Raw genomic sequence first — 24,428 nt, 5'->3', positions numbered from 1 at the left:
AATGTAAAATCTAAACGCCTTCAAATATCAGGAATAAAGTCCAAATTCTGACACTTGAGGAATTAAAATCTAAAACATTTAGGGACATAGTTTACAATTTAACAAAGGAAAAAAAAAAAAAAAAAAAATCCCAAAAGCCACACCCCAAAAGAAAAGTCATACAATGCTGTCGTTTCGAATTCCTAACACGGCGGGTTAATGGCGCAGTGCGCACCCCTCACAATAAACCCACAACACACGATATAATTCACATTGGACCCTCTATTCCTCCCCACCACCAAGTCGCGTACATAACACGAAAGTAACCTCTCCAAAGACATCAAACCCAAACCCGTAATTTCATCCTTAACCGTGTCATCCACTTGATATTCCAACGCGTGTGGATAATACACCCAGAGAATCAGTAGAACTCGTCGAACATAAACTAAGAGGTGGTCAGACATCAAAATAATCTCACACTTTTTCTAACCTAAACGCGAAGTGACAATCCCTTATCCTACACCCACTCATTTATCTTCCATTTTTGCCTTAACCTATATTCCTCTCCCCTCCGTGCATTTGCTCTCTCCACACCTCCTTCAAGCGTTTTTAACTATCTAAAGCACAAAAAAAGAAGCTTTCGCCGATCATCCATGGCCGACCGCACCGACTCCGATTCCCGCCGCCACAACCACCACCACCTCTCCGTCACGCCGCCGCCCCAGCAGATCTCCAAAGGTATTGTTTCGAGTTCTAATTCTCCGAAGCTTCAATTTTGTTCTTTTTCGATTCTTTCTCGCCGCGACTCTCGGTTCCGCACAAAACCCTAGCTTAGCTGAGTGATGCGAGCTGTTCTAGTTGATTTTACTGTATAGAAAAATGCGTCCCTCCGTTGATGTGAATAATTATAGGCATTGAGTTTAGGTTTCTTGAACTTAGGGTTTTGGTTTGTACAAGGTAATGCGTTTCGTTATTATCGTTTTGATTCTTGGAACGAAGAGGAAAATAATCTTGCTTCGAAATAGTTAGTTACTGATACTCGCCTTAGCTAAAAAAAATGCTATTTTATGTTTTTTGAGTTTTTTAATTAATTTCAAAAGTGTTAAAAGGCTGTTTGTTTGTTTGTCGTCTTTATCTTGAATTTTATGCTACAGTCAATGTCACTGCATTGGAAAGATCGGTTTTTTTATTGCTTTTTTTTTTTTTGGTTACTTAAGGGTTTTACTAAGCTGATCGTCTTGTTTGATTTTCGGAAGTTGCAACATTACTGTGAAGAATTCAAGCGCGATATACTGCAGGCGATTCTTTGAATAGAGAACATTATTTTCAATTTGAGATTTTTCAGGGATTTTAAATTTTTTGCGTTTAAGCCAGTGTCTGGGATAAAATGTGTTACAGCATTTGACTGCAAATGGTGGCATTATGGCTTAAATTTTATTCAAACTCGCTTCCATGTACATGTTGAGATTTGTGTTGCTTGGGGACTTGTTTCAGTTGATTTGTGTTGCTTGGGAACTTTTTGCAGTTGCAACATGATATCAAAGGGGCAGAATCTCTAAGAACAAGCTCCTTATTTATATGCTGCACTTTAAGTTAGTTCTTAGTTGTTGGCCATTAGTGGACTGTCATTTAAATGGGTTTGTTGTTCATTGCCTTGTAGTTTATGGCTTCCCAATTCATTGTTTGTTTTGTGCAAGTTGTATTAGCTCTTGCTCACTCTCTACTCTGGTTCATTCCCATTCATCTATTTGGAATGGTAGCTATTGTTATAGTGAAGTTGGATTAGTCCAGAAAAGAAGTTGGAAAACAGAGAGAAAATTCTAGGAGTAAGGAGAGTTGATCATGCAACAAATTTCTTGGGATTTGGGAGCTAGAAATTAGGAATTCTAAGTACCTAAACATGGGTTGTGGCCCAACTTATGAAAAGTATCAAAGTGGAGGTCTTGCTATTATAGCTAATCTTTTTTATATTAAAAAGATGTTCTTTGATCATTTTGCTCTATAGTGTCTTATAACTCCACACAATTTCATTGTTTTGTTCTAGAATTTTGGAGCAAAAATATCTTGTTTACAAGGCTGGCATTTGACTCGTAAATATCGCTAAATCTTTATATGCCGAGAGTTGATTGGAAAGAAGACATTAGAATCCAGTGGAAATTTATATAGCTTCACAATGTGAAAACTCTGCATTTTTTATCTGCAAGGTTTTACATAGTTTCATGCATTTGAAATTCATGCAGGCATTGAATGCCATATATTTTGGTTGCATCTATGAACTTCTCATTTTCAACCTAGTTTCTTAAGTTTCTCTATGTCAAGAAAATGTCATGGTTGGAATTTCTTATTCATTTTAACCAGTGGGTTAAGCTTTCATTAAGATCATAATATAGACAAGGAGGGCTTTTTTTTATTAACCTTTCTGTTTGGTATATGCAGTGGCAACTGTATATTTTATCTAATTTGTACAATGCCATGTATTTGTTGAGCCAAAAGTGAAAGGAAAATTTTCTTAATCCTCTGTGGTATTGCCATAAAAACTCCTGTTTATTAAAATTTGGTTACAAAAAATGTCACACCTATTAATTTGTTGGCTATTTATTATTTGTTGTTTCTGTATATTAGAAATTTAGTTCCTGTATTTTTTGTATGCTGTGATTAAATAATTTGCTTAGTAGCTATAGATATACTTTAAACCTTAATGATTTCTTGGAAAGTTTTTAAAGCCACTCAGAAAGATATGTATAATTTGATTGGAATCTAGTTATCGAAAAAAAAAAAAAAAGTAATAATAATAATTTGATTGAAACCAGGCTTCCCTTCTATAGTAAAAATGTGATTGCTTGATTGTTTGTTAATTAGTTTATGCCAAGAGCCTTGTAGCTCAACTGGTTGACACCTTTTAGTGTTTCCAATGGAGGTTCAAATCCCCCCAACCCCCGATCATCAAATTCTCAAAAAAAGAAGTTTGTAATGAGGGAAATAGGGAAGAATAAGATGACTTGGGGAAAAACAATGAAATACATATATTTTGTATTCACCTAAGATGGAAGGGATCGAGATATAATGTTTCCTTAGAGTTTTATTATTATTAATTTTATTGAGTGCATTTGCTTTGGCCTTCGTAGATCCACAAGATCATTTTTGCAAGATTGTAACATGTATTGATGCTTGGGATCTTTGTTATCCAGTACTATTTTGAGTTGTTGCTCTTGATTGGATGATATTTAGCTCTTTATTTGTTGGTCAGGGTCTTATGGGAGCCACTGTTGCTAGCTTTTTGATTTATATTGTGACACCAACTAAATCTAAGGTGTCTTGTTGGACAACATAGTCAAGCTCTAAATAATTGTAAAGAATCTATCTTTTGTTTATGGTCTAGACTCTATGAAACATGGCCTGTTGAGTACTTGAGTTATTGATTGAAGCATTGCACTTCTCTTTTGTATTTATTTTTTTGTATAAAATATATTTCTTCAGTGCTTGGAAGTTGGGAGGGACCTTTTATACAATAGTTTTCGTTGATGATTATTACTCAAAGGGGGACCATCAAATAGGAATATAAATTGGTGTTTGACTGAACTCTTGTAAATGCATGGGTGGGTTGTGGATCAATCATCATGTTCTTGGCCTGCCCTTTTTGCTATTATGATGAGAGTCTCTGTTTGATCAACCGATTAAATTATACAATTTCCTAACAGTTTAAACTTTTAGGAAAATTTGTAATTTGTCATGGTATCAAGGCAGGAGGTCTTGGCTTCTAACTTTCCCTTCATATTAGCTCCCATTTAAAAAATTGCCATGTGTTGGGCCCCACTTAATAAGGGTGGTTTGGGCCCACACTTGAAGGTGGAGTATTAGATTAAATTACCCATTTTCTAACTATTTAAGCTTTTGAAAAAATTGGTAATTTATTAGTTACAAATCACGCATTATGGTTCTATGCGATAGACATAGAGTATATTTTGTAACCTTAAAGTAGTTCTGGTGTTTACTCTTGATGTAGAGTTCGAATTGTACGGCAAAACCAAAAATTTCTACTATACTACATAGTATTGAAGATAAAAAGATTTCATGATTTCCTTTGTAGCTTTATCATACTTAGGGTGATCTCTTCTTAATAAATGCCTATCCTCCCCTCACCAAAAAAGAAGAAGACCCCTTTAGTTTTGGCATTTAACTCCATTATGGAGCTTTATCTCGCGTCGTCACATTACTGACTAATGCTTTACAATGGTTCTAACAAAAAATTTTATGTTTATTTTTGTGAAGATGAGTGATTCTATTATTAGCAATGTGATACTTTGTTTCTGGTGTCCATCATTCAAGGTCATGTACGACCTTCCAGATTCTGCTTTGGTTAATTTTCAATTTTTTTTTTGTTTTAAATTTAAGGCTAAAATGCAAAACTGACCCTCTTAACTTTCTTTAGATTTCATTTTAGTCCTTTAACTTTATTTTCATTCATTTTAGTCCTCTAAGTTTCAGATTTATTCAATTAAGGCTTTTTGTTAACTTTTGTTAAAATTTTTTGAAAAAAAAAATCTGGAAAATATTTTTCAATCATTAATTGAATTTTTTTTATTTAAAAAATTTGAAGAAAAATATATAAAATTGAAAAATTAACCACAACATATAACAAAAGTTGATGGAGAAGCTTTAATTGAATAAACTTGAAAGTTAGAGGACTGAAATGAACAAAAACAAAGTTAGAGGACTGAAATGAAATCTGAAGAAACTTAGAGGGTCAGTTTTGCATTTTACCCTAAATTTAATGTTATTATTACCATCAAGGGCTAGTTTGGCGATATAAGTAACTTGTGCCTTGCAGTTGGTTGCCCATATCTGGGGTTGACCCTGTCCCCATCAACGGTTGGCTCAAATTTGTTATTATAATTGATCTTTCTGTTTGATTTGTGCAGATGTTCAAGGGTCTGACAATGCTATTCCAATTTTACTTCAAGGGACTGACAATGTTATTCCACTTTCACCACAGTGGCTTCTTCCAAAGCCAGGGGAGAGTAAGCCTGGAATAGGAAATGTGGTGTGTTGTCACTACTTTTAACAGTATATTTACCTGCCTGAAAAGTGGGCATACTTTCAAACAGAAGTTTATATGTGCCCTGTTTTCACTTACTGGGATGTTATGTTATCAGCATGTGATCTTACCTCTTTTTTTTTTTTTTTCTTAATTCAGGAAAACCATTTCAGCCCCCATCCAGCTTATGGCAATCGCTCAGATATCATGAAGTCATCAGGAAATGGTGAGGACATGCATGAAACCCATAAGAAAAAGGATGTTTTCAGGCCATCTTTGCTTGATATGGAAAGTGGTCGCCGCGATCGTTGGCGTGATGAAGAAAGAGACACTAATTCCTCCATCCGCAAAGATCGTTGGAGGGATGGAGACAAAGACCTTGGTGACATTCGTAGGGCAGATCGTTGGATGGAAAATTTGTCTACAAGACACCCTGGAGAAGCACGTCGTGTTCCATCTGACCGGTGGTCTGACTCGAGTAACAGGGATGCCAATCACGATCAACGACGTGAGAGCAAATGGAACACGCGTTGGGGGCCTGATGATAAGGAGACTGAAAGTTTGCGTGAGAAGTGGCTTGACTCTAGCAAAGATGGTGATGTGCATGTTGAAAAGGGGTTGTCTCATGCTGCCAATCATGGAAAGGATGAGAGGGAGGGGGATCATTATCGGCCATGGAGATCTAGTTCCTTACAAGGCCGAGGACGGGGGGAGCCTCCACATCACCAAAGCCTAACGCCAATCAAACAAGTTCCTACATTTTCTCATGGTCGTGGGCGTGGGGAAAGTACTCCCCCGACCTTTTCTCTAGGACGTGGACGAGGCAGCTATGGTGGCAGCTCCATAAACATGCGTTCTCAACCTTTAGGAACTGGGGCAGACTCAGTTGAGAGTAGTCATGGGGAGCCTTACCGCTTAAGGTATAGTAGGACAAAGTTGCTTGATGTATACAGAATGACTGATATGAGTTCAAATCGAAAATTAGTTGATGGGATTGCACAAGGGCCTTACCTTACGCAAGATGGACCATTAGAGCCCTTGGCATTATGTGCGCCAGATTCTGAGGAATTGGTAATTTTATTTATGAGTTATTTTTTGCGAATACTTTTGATACTCTCAGCAGTTGATTTGATTTATTTCTTCTTGAGTAGGCTGTTTTAAAGGGAATTGACAAAGGGGACGTTGTAAGTAGTGGTGCACCACAGATAACTAAAGATGGAAGGACATCAACAGACTTTACACAGTCAAGACGGACCAAGCTTGGTAGGTTCACATTACCAAGATGTCTTAAAATAGTAACTTGCACATATTTTTAGGTAAGGATTAACTTTTATTGGTACTGTATTGTCTCAGCAGGAAGTAGGGAGGATATACCACTTGCTTCTGATGATTACAAAGATGAAAGCACTGAAAATTCAAGAGTTGGTTCTGCAGAAGGCTCCTCCTATGAAAGGCACACGCACTATCCTGGAAACAACTCAAAAATGGAAACCCCATGGGATCATAAGACATTCTCTGATAACAAGTTTAAAGCCGAAGGTATGCTGATGCCAAAATTAAAAAGAAAAAGAACAGCCACTTTTCCATATGGTCTGATTACACTATGCTTTGCAAGATTATAATAATTTAATTTGGTTTGACTCTTGATTTAGGTTGAATTTTATTTTGTTTTATTTTTTTTTTTTTTCAAAAAAAAAAAAAAAAAAAAAATCTGTTGCTATTTTCTGAGTTCCATAGCAATGTGGACCCTGTCTATTTTGGTTTCAACTTTAATGTGTAATTTGGGTTGGAGTTGAGATCCTTCTTTTCTTAATATTTAGATGGTACACTATCTGTATCTCATAAGGATAAAAACATGTCTCCATTTAAGTGTGTATTGTTATGGTGTTTCTTTGTATTCTCTATCTGCAGGTTTTAGAGAAGATAGTGATGCCTATAGGAAGGTCGAGGATGTGCCCATTTATAGGGAATCAAGTCTCCCAGGGAATTCTTCTGTTCCTGCCACCACATGGCGAGCCCCTCCACTGGGGGAACGCTCACATAACACCTTGCATGATTGGAGAGAGATTACAAATGATGGCAGGTCAAGGTCCTCTGATATGGGCTGGTCAGATTCTTCCAAGGAACCAACTAATGATTGGGAAAGTAATTTGGGTAACCCTTCTGAAACAAAAGACGAAACCAAGTGGCAATCCCGTGAGGATCCCATTCTTAAGAGACAGCTATCTGGAGTTATGGACAAGGAACATGAAGCCAGGAAAGCTGCTCAGTCTTCTCCAGAGGAGTTAGTGCTTTATTATAAAGATCCACAGGGAAGAATTCAAGGCCCTTTTAGTGGGAGTGATATTATTTCATGGTTCGAGAATGGATATTTTGGCTTAGATTTGCTAGTCAGCATAAGCCCGAGTGATTTGCCGTGGTTGTCACTTGGTGATGTTATGCCCCATTTACGAGCTAAAGCTGGGCCACCACCTGGATTTACTGCACCAAAACAGAACGAATTTGCGGATGCATCTAGCAGGCCAAACTTCAGTACCTTTGGTAACCTTCACACTGGCATAAATGAAATTGATATTATGAGGAGCGAACCTAGGCAAAGGCAAGGGCAAGGGCAAGGTTCGACAACAGAAGCTGAGAATAGATTTCTGGAGTCACTGATGTCTGGTAGTATGAGCAGTTCACCACTGGAGAAGTTTGCCTTTTCTGAAGGTTTGTTCTTTTTTATGAATTTTCTTTTTAAATATATTTTGGATTGTAAATGTAAGTGCATATTGTGGCCAATGAGCTCTATCTCAAATGATACTTCTCTTTTAAGAATTGATGGAATTTGAGGTCATGGGTTCTGAATCTACTAGGTGTTTGTGTAACTTACCAATTAAAAAAATGCAAGGGCATGTTATGCTTTAGCCAAGCCATGTATCATTACCATATAGCAGGTTAATTTCACTTGGATAATTTTGTTTAATTTGTAGGTATGCAAGGATATAGTGGGAATAATTCTAATAGTATGCCCCCTTCGGGAGTAGATGGTGGAAACAACCTTTACTTGTTGGCAAAGAGAATGGCTCTGGAACGGCAGAGGTCCTTAACAAATCCTTATCCATATTGGCCCGGAAGAGATGCTGCATCCTTGGTTTCAAAGACCGATGTTGTCCCAGACTCCCCAACGCCACATTCAAAGCTTCTATCTTCCCTAAATGACAATCCTATTCAGCCTCATTCTCAAAATGCTGACTTCTTGTCCCTTGTCCAAGGCTTATCTGACCGGTCATCTTCTGGTGGAAATAATGGTCTTGCTGGTTGGTCGAATTTTCCTGTCCAAGGTGGAACAGATCCACTTCAGAATAAGATTGACTTTCATCATGATCAGAATTTCCCTCCCCAAGCTTTTGGGATCCAACAACAGAGGCTGCAACCACAAAACCAACCATCTTTAACAAATCCAGTTGCCCAAGCTATAGAAAATCCATCTGGTATTTTTACTCCAGAAAAGTTACTATCATCTGGCTTGTCACAAGATCCACAAGTATTAAATATGCTGCAACAACAGTACTTGTTGCAGTTACATTCACAGGCACCAGTTCCAACACAGCAGATGTTATTGTTGGATAAACTCTTATTGCTTAAGCAGCAACAGAAACAGGAGGAGCAGCAACAGTTATTACGGCAACAACAGCAATTACTTTCTCAGGTTCTGTCAGAGCATCAACCTCACCAGCATTTTGGTGAGCCATCTTTTGGACAGTTACAGGCAGCTGCAATACCTACAGGGAATGCATCTGTTGATCCTTCTCGGCTACAGCCATCTCCAGAGATGTTCCAGGTAGGGCCACGGATGCCAATTCCCAGTATGCAAGATGACCACAATACTAACTTTGTGAAATTGCCTCCACAAGTTAATCAGGATGTCAATTATAGTGCAAGTCCTGAAGCCTCTTCTTTAAATCTACCTCATCAATTATTTGGGAATATTACACCTCAAAAAACTTGGGGTGCTGCTGTTCCAAAAGAAACCACTGATACCCGTCATAAAGAATTGTTGCCGAGGTCTTCGTTTGTTGAAACCTCCCCTTTGTTTGAAACCATGAACATATCTGCGGAGGAGCCTCAGCTTGTGCAGAAATCTGTCCCTGATTCTGAATTGCATGATCCTAGAACTCTGGAGCAGACATCAGATGACACTTTAAGGGCCGACAGAAATGCTGCGGCTGTGACCACTGAACATATTGCAGTATCCATACCTCCTAAAAGTGCGGTTGCTGTGTCATCAGCAGGAATTTGTGAGAGTGAAGTGCCTGCGCTTGAGCATACCAATGATGCAAAGGTTCAGTCCACTGGTTTGCTTGAAGAACATCAAGAGCCCTCTATGGTGACAGAAGTTAAGAATGTTGAAGTGCGTGAGCCAAGAAAAGCTTCTGAGAAGAAGTCTAAGAAGCAAAAGTCTTCCAAGTTGCACTCCTCTTCTGACCAGGTAAAGGAAGGACCTAAGGCTTCGCTTCTGCAGTTAAAGCAATCTGAAATTAATAAGCAGAGTGTCGAGACAGACCTTGATGCTGGAGATGCACTATATGGAACATCTCCGCAGAGGACAAGGGACGCGAAAGTTGAAATTGTTACTATAGAAAGTGTGGGATTCCAGCAAGGACAAAGCTTTATGCCTGCAAGAGTTTTGGCAGATGAGAGCAGAACTGTTGAAGTCAAGAGTGAATCGGGAGTACTTGGGTCTGCCTCAGTGCAGAATACCCAGACACATACTGGACAACGAGCTTGGAAGCCTGCTCCTGGTTTCAAGCCTAAGTCATTGTTGGAAATTCAACAGGAAGAACAAAGGAAGGCACATACAGAAATGGCGGTATCTGAGATCACAACTTCTGTAAACTCCATGACTTTGTCAACTCCTTGGGCTGGAGTTGTGGCCAATCCGGACTCAAAAATATCTAGAGAATCTCACAAAGATGCAGGGAATACTGAGTTAGGTCTAGGGCAATCTGTAGGCTCTGTGAATCAAAAGAACAAGAAGAGCCATTTACATGATATATTGGCAGAAGAAGTTTTGGCGAAGTCTAGTGAAAGAGATGTAAATGTTCCTGACAGTGTATCTAGTCTGGCTACCCCACAAGTTATGACCACCCATTTGGAATCTGTAGATGATGATAACTTTATTGAGGCTAAAGACACTAAAAAGAGTCGCAAAAAGTCAGCAAAATCTAAGGGTGCTGGAGCTAAGGCCCCAGTATTGCTACCTTCTGCTGATGTTACTGTTGGTTCAAGTTCCATTGAGAAAGGCAAAAGCTCTCGTCAAACACAGCAGGAGAAGGAACTATTGTCTGCCATCCCATCAGGGCCTTCTCTGGGAGACTTTGTTCTTTGGAAGGGTGAGTCAGCAAACTCTTCCCCATCCCCTGCATGGTCTACTGACTCCGGGAAGCCTACTAAACCTACATCTTTAAGGGACATCCAAAAGGAGCAGGAGAAAAGAGCCTCTTCTACCCATGCTGCAAATCAGATCTCAACTCCACAAAAATCCCAGCCATCTCTGTCTGCCCGCAACAGTGCTCCGTTATGGTCTCTTTCTGCTGCTTCTCCTGCGAAAGCTGCATCTCCAATCCAAATCAATTCCCATGCTTCTCAGTCAAAATATAAAGGAGATGATGACCTATTTTGGGGTCCAATTGATCAATCAAAGCAAGAAACTAAGCAGTATGATTTTTATTCTCTCTGATCTTACGTTATTTAGTTTTGGATTGTGTCTAGTAATAGTGAATTAAATACCATAGAAACTTTTTCTGGGTAAGTTGTGGAGTAATGATGGCATTCCCCATGGTCAATATAAAGTATTAACAAAGCCTTCTTCTGAACCACTTGGCACTGTTGTGGAAAGTTTGTCTGGCTATTCCACTCTATGGCCATTTTATAAAGATCAGACCTGGGAGTTTAATCAAAAAATTTAATATAGTCACGTTTATAAAGATCATGTATGCTGCATCTTGTCATTGGTTTGTGTTTGTCTCAACTAATTTTTATTGGTATGTTACAGACCCAATGGGTTTTGAAGTTACAACCTCACCCTCCACCCACATGTTAGCTATATTGCATTGGCTGCATTTGATTTTGACTATTACTATCATGTCCATCCATTGAATCAATTAAGAACCATACTCATTTGTCTTTCATATTATTAATATATTAGTCCGATGAGATTTGGTTGTAATTGTTGAAAAGTGAGAGTTTGTTGTTTTCCTGTAAGCAGGGTGGATTTCCCTCATCTTGCAAGCCAGGGAAATAGGGTAATGAAAAGTACTCCTGTCAAAGGAACTTCAGCTGGATCGTTAAGCCGACAAAAATCAGTTGGTGGCAAACCTGCTGAACAATCTCTTTCATCCTCACCTGCCACTGCCCAGGCTTACCTAAAAGGGAAAAGAGATGCCATGACCAATCATTCAGGTAAACCTTTGCATGATTGGTTATCCTTTCATCACATATACTGTCCATTAGCCTATTTTTTTGACTGGTCTTTTTTCTCTTTCCAGAGGCCATGGATTTCAGAGATTGGTGCGAGAGTGAGTGTCTCAGGCTTATTGGGACAAATGGTAAGCTTGATTTCACTCATTGCCTGAAATTTTATATGTAAAATATTTCAAATACATGAAATTTGAGTGTGTTGGCTACAGAAAAATAAGGATACTAATCCCAAGGGTAGCACAATTAGCTAGGTACAACTCAGTGGAGGTTATTAGTTCATATCTCCCTTGTCCCTCTTGTTGGGGCCAAAACTCACTTCTAATGTATATAATATATCACTTCAAAATTTTCCTAATTAAAAAAAAAAAATTATTATTATAAGGTTACTAGGAAATTATGCTCTGCAATTTGCATTAGCCCAGAAATTTAACAATATAAAAAGGTGGGTATGGCTTGCCAGATGTTGTCCATTGGCCTTTTTAATGCTGGGAAAATGATTGGCCTAGTTTTGTTCCTCTTGCAATGTCTCAATGGTTCAAATTAAGCTTGCTGGTCCAGTAATCTTTAAATTTGCTAGCTTTTGAGCCCAGAAGTAATTGAGCTTTTAGTTTTACCTAATGCAATGCCATTTTTCTTTCATACTTGCTAGATACGAGTGTCCTTGAATTTTGCTTGAAGCAGTCCAGATCAGAGGCTGAGATGCTTCTGGTTGAGAACCTTGGATCATATGATCCTGATCATGAGTTCATTGACAAATTCCTCAACTACAAGGAATTATTACCAGCGGATGTCCTTGAAATTGCATTTCAAAGTCAGAATGATCAGGTCACTGGATTCAGTACCAGAGATGTGAGTTCGGGCAATGCAGGCGTTGGGGACATTGATCGAGATACCAAAATGGGACCTGATGGGTCCATGAAAGGGGGAGGAAAAAAGAAGGGGAAGAAAGGAAAGAAGGTTAGCCCTGCTGTTTTGGGATTTAATGTTGTTAGCAACCGGATCATGATGGGTGAGATTCAGGGTGCTGAAGATTAGGAGTGGTTCTCAATCTAGAGCCAATTGTAAATACGTTTTGACTTTTAACTGTTTGTAAATGGTTTTTTGACACTAGGATTTTTGTTTCCCTTCATAGAGCAACTGGGCAGAACTGTTGATATCTGCTCAAGCAGTTGTCAAGTCCGAAGTAGGGTACTTTGTTTTATCTGTTTTTTTGGTTACACAAAACCTGAGCAAGGTATATTTTTAAATCAAGTTTACCTTAATTCATGCGCTTTATTTCCTCATCTTGCCCTCTCTCTGCTGTTTATTGTGTTACGGTTCCTTGGGCAAAAAGTCTATGACTACACATTTTGCTGCATCAGAAGTATGTAATAAGTGGTAATTGGATTACTTTTTACCAGGTAACAATGGTGGATCTATGTGTAAGGGGTGTAATTCAATCACAATTTTACACTTATGCAAGTTGTGGCAAAATATATAGTTCTAAAAGAACTTTTTAGTGTTGTACCTAAGGTTGTGTAGTTAAATTTAATATTGTAATTGCATTGATGAATAAATGATTTGGATCATATGGTTCAATTTGCAAGACATGATTAAATTTAAACAATCGTCTAAAAAAATCATATCAGCACAGCATATATTATTAATAAAAAATTTTAAAAAATAAAGTTGGCTGCCTGGCTGGGACGGTTTTGAAGGATGAAAATCTCTCACACCCAGAATTAAACCTGAAACCTAGAAAAAAAAATCCTACTGTATATTCGTCTGACCTACCTGTGAAAACCGTACCCAACCCTTTGGGTAGAGCCAGGTCTGGTTGTGTGAGTACTCAAGCAATGGCACCCTAGCAGACGACAATTGGAAGGACTCCATAGGAATGTTTTAAATTTTAATGGAGTGGACTGTAAATTTAACTCTGGGAAGGTAGAATAGGAATTAGTAGGATAATATATAATCAAATAATATGATAAAGTCGTCAAAATGAACAAATAAAACGTTCAATAAAAAAATATTTATTCTTTTTCCCCGATCCTTTTATTCTTATGACATGACACTCACATCTTAATTCGCATGCTGCACTGGTCCATGTTTCTAGCAGGTCTGGAATCTCTTAGCATATTAAAAGAAATTAGACAAGAAGGTTGGCCATGCCTTTTGATCAACCAACGCATTTTATGCCCTGCTTGATGTGAGCCATAGCCTACTTCTATCAATCATGGACTTGAAACATAATTTTTTCGATTTCTTGCTCACTCACACACCTTAGGAGCAGTCTATCCCTTTCCACACTAATACAATATCCCGTCAATCAAAGGGATTCTTGTAATACAAAATTGGATATTCCTAATACAAGATTACTAAGGGATTCTTGTAAGAAGGAGATATGTTGAACTAAGCCTATCTCTGAATGGAACTTAAAGCTTCTTTATATAGACTGGGAGGAGCTTAGGATCCTCCAGAAAGAGCTCTGAAGATTTATGAAATTCTAGGGGGGTAATTTGCTTTTTCCTTGGGTGGAAACCTTTTTCATCGAAAGTAGACAAGACCCTCAAAAGCGCAACGAAGCTGTGTCACTGTTCATTTTTATCTTTTTGTGTTGGTTGGTATTGTTTTTGTCTTCTTATGAATAGTGATCGAATTTGAAGCTGTTTGGAGATATTCTGAGTACTGACTGGTGCTACCAGAATAATCTAGGGACTATCCAAATTATGGCCCTTGTAGGGATCTTGAGAATCCTGGAAGGAGTCAAATGGTTAGTGACTGGTAGATGCTTCAGAAGAGGCAGGAGAAGTCTTTTCTTCTTCTTCTAACTGAGAAGCCTGGAGGAGCAACTGGTCGGCAAGATCTTTTAATGAGATAGATTCTAGGCTAGACTGGGACCTTGTCTTCTAGGTAATGGCTCTGTGGACTGGAGGAGGGAAATCTTTATTTATCTGATCGATGACTGGATCAATTTTGAGGCTATCCTACCATTTTATTGAGAACTCTTTGTTTAATAGATTGTTGCTGATTGCATAGGACCACATGCTAATCCAATGGATTTTATACTTGATGGTCATATGTAAGATTGCTGGAAACTGGGAATTGTGATGGTTAACTTGGAATCTTGAGCTGAAATATCTGAGGGCATCTTGGAGAGGTTTTGGGAAGATCTAAGGAATTAATCCGAACATTTCCCACCACTTAAGGAACCAAGTCGATATTTGGCTGTTGAAATTTTTGTCAGACATTAAGAACCATGAATGATCAAAGTTCTTATTCTGATAAAATAAAATCTTTTTAAAGGCGTCAATATAGTAATAGTAACTATATTGAATTCTTGTGCTTTCTATTATTTTGAGCAGGGAGGGGTGTTGGCCCCATTCTTTGCAATTGACAAACTTGGTGATGATGAGTTTGTGGTAGAGGACGACTAAGGTGTCCAATTTTGACTTGATGTCTTCTATTTGAGCAAACTTTTCCTGGGTGAGGATGCTCTTATAGAACTGATGGATTTTTCTGGACTTTTGGAAGAAAATGCCAATTTGATAGCAAAACTTCCATTGCTAGGGCTAATTGATCTTTTATATGAATCATGTGTGGTTTAATATAAAAGATGTGCTGGATGTAAGGTTTCTTAATGTAAGGAGACTTATTATTTCCGTTGGATGACTGGGATGATCTTTGGGATTGTAAGGGGCCAAAGGGATCATCTACTGTGTATACTAAGGCAGAACTAAAACTGGACTGGGTTAGGAGTGGCCTTTCATAGTTTGGTTTTGGGATTGTAGAAACCACATAGCGATTGACCAAGGAAACTAGGACTATCTAGCCATGGTTCTTTGCCTGACTAGTATTGCTGGGAGGTGATTGTTTAGGTAGTTTTGGGGGTTGGGGCTGCTATGCTGGCTTTTTGGTTTGATTCTGCAAGAATTCACATGTAAGGAAATCAAGGATACTGTTTTGGGAAATTCTATATCAAAATCAAAAACTGAGAGAATGGCCTGCCATCATGCAAAAATTTGTTCTGATGCAATGTTTTGGACATCTTTTTCTAAAACATGTTTTTGCATATTTGTAATCAATTTTGATTAAAAACTTTTGATTTAATAAATCACTTTGAAACTTTGAAATGTATAGTAATATAGACAAAATATCTTTTTTAATAGTACTATAATTTAGTTGAGTAGGAGTCCAAATTTCTAAATGGAAACAGGCTATTTGTACACAATGCAAATTCCTTCACAATAAAGGATGTGTAGTTGAATTTACTCTCCTTTTTTTTTATAGGTAAATGTATTTTTAAGTATAAGTAGCTAAATTTACTCTCCTAAAAATCATATATGATTAAAAGAATTAGACTAAGCTCAACCCATACACTTAATATCACAACAAATTTTTTTTTTTTCACAACAGTTAATTTGGTATATTTTTACTAATTATCATTTGGGTCTACCACTAATATCATTTTTTTTCCTAGTTTCTTTAAAGCCTGTTTTTTTAAATAAAAACAATTATTATAATTATATTTTTATTTTTACCCCTTTAAAGTGATTAAACCAAATACACATATCCAAAACCAACGCTAATAATTTTTTAAAACCAGCGTGCAGCATAATTGCATAAATTCACATCATCATACGAACGCCAATGAGGAAGGGCAATACATAATGTAACCAGATATCATATTTCCTGTATAACAATCAATCAGGAAGAACCTCTTATACTATGCTTATTTGTAGTATCAATACTACAGAGACAATTTTCATATGATCTTTCCTAACCATCACAGAAATTCATTCCAATATACAAGTGATTAAAACTCACAATTTAATAGGCTTATTTGAAAAAGGGATATATACAAGCAGTTTAATTTTCACCATGATCCTTCAGCTTAAGGTTGGTACGGTGGTATTAAACATATCTTCTTCTTTTTTTTGCTAAAATTGTGATAGATTGTGTATTACTCTGGTAGTCAACATCTTCTGCCGAACTTTAAGCAGGAAATGGGATTATTAAGTTATCATCGGCTACTCCCAACTGCGATTACTTTCTTTCCTTTTTCTGCTTGCTTGGATATCTTTTTTGATCCTCTAGTACTCTGGACAGCATAAAAACACAATACATTAACTTCGTTGAGATTTTCAGCACAAACCAAAGAAAAACACTTATTTCTAGTATTCTATTCACTTAAAATTAAACATTCAAATCTTTTGAAAACGTGTGAGAGAATTGCAAAATCTACTATCAATCTTTAAGTTCAACCACGAGCAAAATCACAAAAATGAAGACGTGGAAGATAATCTTAATTATAATTAACAAAAACAAAGGCTGTTATGTCATGGAGGAATATTTATCACTTGGTTGATCAGACATTAGAAATCTAGATACAAAATTTACACATCCACTAAGAGAATCAAGAGAGCAGTCCATTGTTCACAAAATTTAGAGGAACCCCTTATTAATTCAACATCATTTTACACTCCTCTTCTGCTTTCTACATGAACTCAATATGGGATGGGACTACAGCAATTTAATAAACCAGGAAGGATCAATTCAGATCTAGAGGGTTCTCATCACCACTGAAGGGCAAGTGGGTCATGATTTAGGGGCTCTTGCTATAGCTAAACACAAGGGGAAGATCATTTTTACTAATGCTGACAAGATACTTTTATCGGGTAGGGGAGGTCAGGGATATATTTTAAGCATTCCATTAGTTATGTATCAACATTGAGGGTGCTGAATATCAAGCTCAAGCCCAACCGCCCAACTGGCAGTCAACTCTTACAGAGGGTTCATGTAAAATTTTCTAAGAAAATGGAACTCATTTTCCTTTTCTCAAATACAATTGGTGGTCCACAAGAAGTTCGAAATCTATTTCACTTATAAAAAACTAAAAATGCATCAAATTGTTTTCTTATATGTACAAAATAAACCATTGTACTTCACAGAATAAATTAAACAAAGGGGTAAAAACTCTTTCACACAGTGTGTTTTGCACAAGGTTTATTAAACAAAGCAGTCCATTGTTTTCTTGTGTTTTGCACAAGTCAAATGATCCAAACAATGGAAATTTATATGGCCACTCTACCAAACTGTCTCTAACAAAGACAAAATAGACTAATGGAAAAGAAACACTTATATGACATATATAAAAACTTAATTAAACTAAACAGCTATGTCAGAATGCCATTTGGCATTTAAGAGCAAATTGCATTAGAAAAATGGTAAATTGGTAAAGGAATACAATATAATATTAGGATTCTGACTTTTAGAAACATAATGGGTTTGGTAATAAACCAGATAGTAAGGATTAGGCTTTTGATTTATCTTGGACACGCACTAACCCCAAATAAACCAAAACCACCACATAGGACAAGTCAAACAATACAGACATGACATCGCATATCCACTCAAACTTCTGGGCTCACCCTATTGATCCATTGTAGTATGTTCTAATCAAGAAAGTTTTATATATATAAATGATAGTTATATATATATATATATATATTGTTACAATCCTGATCCTGATTCTCATTTTAAAGGAGACCAATCAGTGTGAGTGTGTGACTAAACCAACAAGACTATTCCTAATCCACTTTTGACATTAACTTTTTTTTTTTAATGGAAGATATAGAACTTTTGACATTAACTGAAAAGGCAGAAGACAAATTCAACAATTAAGTAATCTAAATTAGTGCTTTTTTGACAAAATTCAATCACCAGAGCAGACATTGCGATAATCAGAATCTCAATTCAACAAAAGTACACAATCGAACATATATATAGAAACTTTAATTTTTATACTTTCTTAGAAATAAAAAAATAAAAAAGTTGACGAACATAGACCCAGCCTCCTACTTAAATTTCTACTCTCTGTCTATGTGAAAGGTGAACACTGAACAATACTAAGAGAACTGTAGAAGCAAAACCCAGTTCCAAATTAACAGTAAAAAAGTGAAATTTTGTGCAAAAAAACAAGCTAGCCAGCTCACAAGGTGATCTTAATTCTGAAATCAATAGCCAAAAAAAAAAAAAAAAAACAGATCAAGAAGAAACCTCAAAGCGACCAGGAGGTGGGTCGAGATTGATGGAGCTTAGGGACATCTTAGCGATCTCCGAAACGGCAGCGTCTCGAACACCCTGAACATCACTGGTTAAATGCTCGTACGCAGCTTCAAAAGCCTCTTGCCAAAACTTAGGCAATCTTATACTCTTGCTTTGCGTGTACACATCCCACATGTGCCGCACCACTTTCTTTCTCTCCTCCACTTCCTATAAATATACACAAAACAAACCAAATCAGCAACACAAAATTCTTATCATGCAAATTGTAACAACCCAAAGAAACCGCTAGTCACGTATGCGCTATAATCCAAAAAGACCTGACTAAACAAAACAGATGTGATTAGCGTTTTTCCTTTTAAAAAAAAATAACACAAAGAGTGACAGAGACAATGGTTAAGTACAAGAATATCAAGATCGTCGTGAGTGAGAGAGTGGTGGTGGTCGGAGAAGCGAGCGAGATTAGCAGCGGACCATTTGAGATTGACAGAACCGGTGAACATGGACCAGAAAGCGAGAAGAAGAATTGCAGCTAAGGCCCAGAACTTGTACCGGGTTTTACCGAATAGACCGGCATGATCTGACGAGTTCTCTTTCTTCAACGTTGTTGTTGTTGTTCTCGAAGGAGATGGTATTGTTGTCGGTATAACCTCGTCCTTCATTTGTGTTTAATTTTTTTGAAGCTAATGAGTATTTTTAGTACAGTTATGCTGCTGCAGAAGCAGAACTGGCTATGAGGGTGTCCTTTAAAGTAAGAGAGAGAGAGAGAGAGAGAGTTATTTGGATGGATGGGTCATGGGTGTGTTATTAATGGGAGTGATGAATAATAATGTATAATGGAATGGTAGGTGGCGTGTCAAAGGCATTAACTAGTAATAGTTGAAGGTTTGAGAAACTACCGACATGGTAGGGTCAGGGAGGTACAGGTATATGAGGTATCCAGCTTGACGATAGAGCAGTATACTGTATATCTCCATGTGTGAATGGCTGACTTGGTATGTACGGCCGTGCCCGCGTTCTAGTGTCAGTCACACCTCCTTCAAAGGGCCAAGATGACCCGCACCACTATTTAATAAAATATGTAGACTCTCTTAAAATATATTATATGGATGTACAACTTTTTTTTTTTTTTTTTTTTAACTCGAGTTTTTAACTTGAGTTTTTTTTTTTTTTCAATAAATTTGTCGTGCTATTTTTTTATAGAACTCTAGTTATATAAAAAATTAGTAACTATTTTTCAAATAACTGGAGTTTGTGAAACTTGAGTTACATGGTAAATTTGAATTTTACAAACTTAAGTTTAAAAAAAGTGATAAATTTCTAATTATTTTGTAAACAATAGTAGGCCTCTACATATGGTACTTGGCCATTTTGACCTATTTTAAAGGTTAAAGTATGCTAGTAACGATATTTAAACACTATTTATATATACATATAGACTTATAGTTCACATTGATTACCGTTTAAGGCACGATTTCAAATGAGAGTGTACAAAGTGTGAAATAAAATTTTTCAAAAGCATTTTATGAGATTGTCTTGACATTGTCATGTCGTTGCTTTTTGAAAAGAAAATTCTTTATAAAAGGTGTATAAAAGGGGAGCATCATAGCCCCTAATCCACTTAAACTCGACTTATGTATAGTCTGGGATCAACTAAGTAATAGTGGGGTGGAATATTACTCGAACCCACAAATTCCAAACTCACAAAATTGACAGGTTATAAGAGCTTTTTACCACTAAGTTATGCCCTCGAGTGGTAAAAAAGGAGTATCTTATTTTTTGTTACTAAAAAAAATATGATTTTATATCCTTTAATAACTTTATCAAACACATTTTTAACCTAAACATATTGTGTATAAATAATATGCAAAAAGATAGAATCTTATATCCACGGAAACTCGAAAGGTGATAGCTGGGTTGCCACTAGTCCACTGCCTCAACCCAATTATTAAGCCCTATATCTCTTCGATCAAGTTTAATTAGAATATAATATATTACAGTGTATGAATATCGGCTAAATGTTTTTTTTTCCCTACTAGTTCTTTGATTTATTGTACTTCATTTATATTTCCCATTTGAAATTACGTGGGTCAACTCAGTTGATGAGAAATCGGAGTCCGTACTGCAAAAGAATGTTAAAAGAATTTGTTGAATGATTAAATTTGAATTTTAAGTGTGTAGTATATCTTGCCCTCTCATGTATATTTTATTAATGCGATTAATACTATTCATCTGAGACCATGCAATTACATTATTTTCTTTTGCACTCTATGCTTTCAAAATAATCAAAGAATAATAAGTATTTTATTATAAAATATTGAAATTTTAATATATTTTTAAAAAATTTGAAATTATACACACACAAATTCGTGAATTAGATAGTTAAAAACAACCTATATTCATGTTAAGAATTGGTATAACATCCCAAAGAGTTATGTCATGTATAACTTTTTTTTTTTTTTTTTTTTTTTTGGAGAAAGATATCATGTATAACTTAATATATCTATTAGTTAGCATCCGTTTCGATAGTGCTGAAAAGCACTTGCGTCTGCGTTTCACGTTTTCTTCTTCTTCTTTTTTTTTTTTTTTTTTTTTTTTTGAGAAGAGCGTTTCACGTTTTCAAACGTGAGATTATGCTTTTCTAGTGGGTCCCATGCACTGTTCATGGGACCCGCAAGTACTTTATTCAGAATTTTTTTTTAAACTTGGATTTATAGTACTATTCACATATTTAAAAATTATTTTGCTACAATGTTTTTAGTTTTCAGCAAAATAAACAGTATCCAAATAGACCCTTAGAGTAATTTGGAATAGTATTGTTTAAAGACAAGTTTTTTTTAACATTTTACCAGTTGTTTTAATTAATTGGCAAATTAGGGAATAGCAACGAATTTGACACAGTTCTAAAAGTTTTTTTTTGGGCAAAAAAAAAAATGCTTATATTAAATAAAGATGACTAAGTTAGCATGAAGTACAAAAATAAGTGGTGGTGAAATATCCTCTATTCACACAACAAAATCAAAGATATGTAAAATATACCAACCTTATTACATTTTCTCTTTATAGGAGAGTAATGTGATTAAAAAAGTATGTTAAATTCAAACATGCACGAATTTCTCATTCAACAATACAAGATACGTTTTGGAAAATTCCTGCGTATGAGGAAGGAAACAACCTCACGGCTTCTCCGATTGATACTATTTGGAGCTTCCTGTCGTACATACCTTTTAAGTATGCAATATAGTAAAAATAAAAATACGACATAAAACCAAAAACGTAAAATCACAACAAAGTCGTGAGCAACTCACACCACATCCTTTGAAGTCTCTTGCCCTCCCAAATCTCAATCAAACCCAATCTTAGCTGGGAAAGCGACATTTGGGCCATTAAAAAGCAACGAAATTGAGCGTCAATCAGTAACCACTGCCAATTTACAAGGGCCAATGCAATGCCATCGTGAAAAAGACAAAAACCCTTTTCATTGCCCTCGTTATCATGTCTGTTTCACAAGCTAACAGGAAAATATTCGGAAATAAAGATCATTGTTTGCGGGGACCAAATTGGCAAATTGCCACCAGCTAAAAACGAGGCTAGACATTCCCTCTTCTGAAACCAACACTTTTGATGTTATTTGACGCACAATAATTTTTATATGTCGATTATGAATCTGCACCCTCTGAGATCTATAAACTTTTTGTAAACTAGTTGAATTTTACCCAAAAAAAAAAAAAAAACTAAATGAGAGGGAATTAAGTTATAATTCTTCCCACAGATTTACCCATAGGTTATTTAGGCAATCACCTGTAGTCTTTTGAGTGCAGAAAAATCATATAATTTTGGTCTTGTACGACATCATACTTTTAAAAAGTGAAATAAATCTTTATATTCTCTTTTGTCCTCTCTCTAGAAGTCTTCGGTTTAGTATCAAACTTACCTTTCTTTTCTTCTCCTTTTACCCATAATTTGATTTTAGTATTAATTTAGTTAATGGTGAATCCTTGAATGTTAAGGTTATTAGATGATTCTACCGATAAATGATACTACAACAATATCATAAATCAGGTTCTATTGTTGTTTTATTTTAGTCATGATATAATTTTATATTATAGTTGGTGTTTCTTTTATTTATATATAATTTTTAATTATAAATGCAGAAAAAAAGAATCTAGATATGATAACTTGAATAAAAAATAAAGTTGAATCTTAAAAGAGATCTATAGATAAATTTGACTAATAGTAGTAAACAATAACAAAAAAAACAAAAAAAAAAAGGTGAAAATATTTGTGGTTTATATTTATTTTTTAGAAGAAAGTACACCAATGGATGAACTCAATTATATATATAAAAAAAATTATTATTTTCATTTTTTTAGTTAATTAAAATTATTAACATTTTCCAATCTATAACGTTCGTTCTAATAGCTCTTTATTATCAGACTAAGACACTAATCAATTTTTGTTGTAAGCGGGGAATTAAACATCAAAACTCTTATTCAACCATTAAAAACTTTACCAATTGAACTAACTGAAACTCACTTACCAGTTGAGAATGCATGTATTGCTCAAAAAGTTTACCAACGTTATCCCATGTAGTTACTTTTAAAGAGAGTTTCTAAGATGACTATTTCACAAGAAAAACTAAGTTTATTAGTCATATTATCAATTGAACAAAAGATTTATTACAAAATTTTTATTATTAAATCTGCATATCAAAAAGTAATAAAACAAAGTTTAGCTATAAAATTGATTATAACGTTAGGCTGTAAAATTGATTGTTGCCAACCTTACTTAATATCTTTTTATTGGAGGTAAATTTTGATAAATCTATCATTGGATTATATCTTCTTTCTTATATCCTCATGTTTGCCAATTCCCAGAAAATTAAAAATTAATAGTAATATCATCAATTAATTGTTTAAATTGCAAGTTTTTATAATTTAAAATTATATATAAAATATAAGCTTATAGATCATATAATAAATAACATTCAATTGAAACAAAATTTGACATATGCATTAAGAGCATAAAAAACATGTCAACGATTAGATTTTCAAAATATGTAGTAATTTTTATTTTATAAAGGTCGTAATCTTAGGTAACAACTAATTTTGTAACTAAACTTTGTCCAAAACAATAAATAAATTTCAATTTTAAAAATAATATATAATCTTTAATTATTTTATATATTAAACAATCTTTCTTAAAATTTATTATCTCAAACCTCAAATTATATCAAGTTGGCATGTATGGTATTTATATCATAATCAATACTCCCAAAGAATTGAGAACCACGCAATGCCCAAGCCAATTATAAAAAAAATTGAAGTGAATCTATGGCCATTTGGATTCCCACCAAACATCTACTTTGTGTGAGTTACGAAATTTGACAAAATTAACTTTAAGTCTGTGTCTTACAACACTATTCCCACCAAACAGTATTTTCAATTTTCAACAATAAACGGTATCCAAACATACCCTTTGTAGAAATGTGAATTCCATTTTAGAAAAGTAGGTATCCAAGTTCCCCTGGCTTAATAAAATTCTATTGTTTTTTAATGACAATAACACCCCCAAATTTAATCCCCATTCCCTAATTAAAAAAATCACCTATTTTTTAGATTAATTATAACTAAAAGTCTTAAGATGGACACATGTCAGTTGTGTCCAGTACTGTCCCTAAAAGGAAAGCTTGATATATAGAGAAAACAAATAATTTTAATATGATGTATTGACAAGCAAAATTTATTCATATAAAAGATTTTTTTTGGGTTCTAGGTGTCATTTTAAAATGTTTTGAAAAGGTATGGTCGCTCTGAAAAGGCATTCACTAGTGTTCAACAATCAGCATATTAGCGTATGAGGAGGCAGGCAATTCTTTCTGAATAGAAGAGTGGTCACGGCACAAGAT

General features: G+C 35.5%; 2 protein-coding genes across 3 annotated transcripts; one reads left to right on the top strand and one right to left on the bottom strand.

Annotated features, from left to right (window-relative positions):
- Nucleotides 1-472: 472 nt before the first annotated feature.
- Nucleotides 473-12,759, top strand: LOC126712214 (protein ESSENTIAL FOR POTEXVIRUS ACCUMULATION 1). 2 transcript variants are annotated; one of them, XM_050411462.1, is made up of 10 exons: nt 473-717; nt 4,899-5,020; nt 5,174-6,085; nt 6,166-6,277; nt 6,371-6,553; nt 6,926-7,723; nt 7,987-10,714; nt 11,265-11,458; nt 11,545-11,604; nt 12,126-12,759. In XM_050411462.1, the coding sequence occupies exons 1-10, from the start codon at nt 633-635 to the stop codon at nt 12,509-12,511; spliced, it is 5,580 nt and encodes a 1,859-aa protein (XP_050267419.1). In that variant the 5' UTR covers nt 473-632; the 3' UTR covers nt 12,512-12,759. The 2 variants fall into 2 exon arrangements, with proteins under 2 accessions (XP_050267419.1, XP_050267418.1); XM_050411461.1 differs by having other exon boundaries at nt 6,368-6,553.
- A 3,364-nt stretch (nt 12,760-16,123) lies between these two features.
- On the bottom strand, nt 16,124-19,321 carry LOC126712213 (uncharacterized). Its single transcript, XM_050411460.1, has 3 exons — nt 18,925-19,321; nt 18,515-18,730; nt 16,124-16,556 (listed from the first exon to the last, which is right to left on the bottom strand). The coding sequence occupies exons 1-3, from the start codon at nt 19,180-19,182 to the stop codon at nt 16,479-16,481; spliced, it is 552 nt and encodes a 183-aa protein (XP_050267417.1). The 5' UTR covers nt 19,183-19,321; the 3' UTR covers nt 16,124-16,478.
- Between the last annotated feature and the right edge of the window lie 5,107 nt (nt 19,322-24,428).

This window comes from Quercus robur, chromosome 2 (assembly GCF_932294415.1).
Source record: "Quercus robur chromosome 2, dhQueRobu3.1, whole genome shotgun sequence".
NCBI classification, from domain to species: domain Eukaryota; kingdom Viridiplantae; phylum Streptophyta; class Magnoliopsida; order Fagales; family Fagaceae; genus Quercus; species Quercus robur.
Note: the sequence above shows the minus strand (reverse complement) of the source record. Positions and strands in the feature narration are given on the sequence as shown.

Coding starts and splice junctions, on each gene's coding strand:
- LOC126712214 (XM_050411461.1), top strand. CDS start 633: ATGGCCGACCGCACCGACTCCGATTCCCGCCGCCACAACCACCACCAC. Junction 6,554..6,925: donor TAACAAGTTTAAAGCCGAAG/GTATGCTGATGC, acceptor CTCTATCTGCAG/GTTTTAGAGAAGATAGTGAT. Junction 7,724..7,986: donor GAAGTTTGCCTTTTCTGAAG/GTTTGTTCTTTT, acceptor TTTAATTTGTAG/GTATGCAAGGATATAGTGGG.
- LOC126712213 (XM_050411460.1), bottom strand. CDS start 19,182: ATGAAGGACGAGGTTATACCGACAACAATACCATCTCCTTCGAGAACA. Junction 18,731..18,924: donor ACGACGATCTTGATATTCTT/GTACTTAACCAT, acceptor GTATATTTATAG/GAAGTGGAGGAGAGAAAGAA. Junction 16,557..18,514: donor CACCTCCTGGTCGCTTTGAG/GTTTCTTCTTGA, acceptor TATGCTGTCCAG/AGTACTAGAGGATCAAAAAA.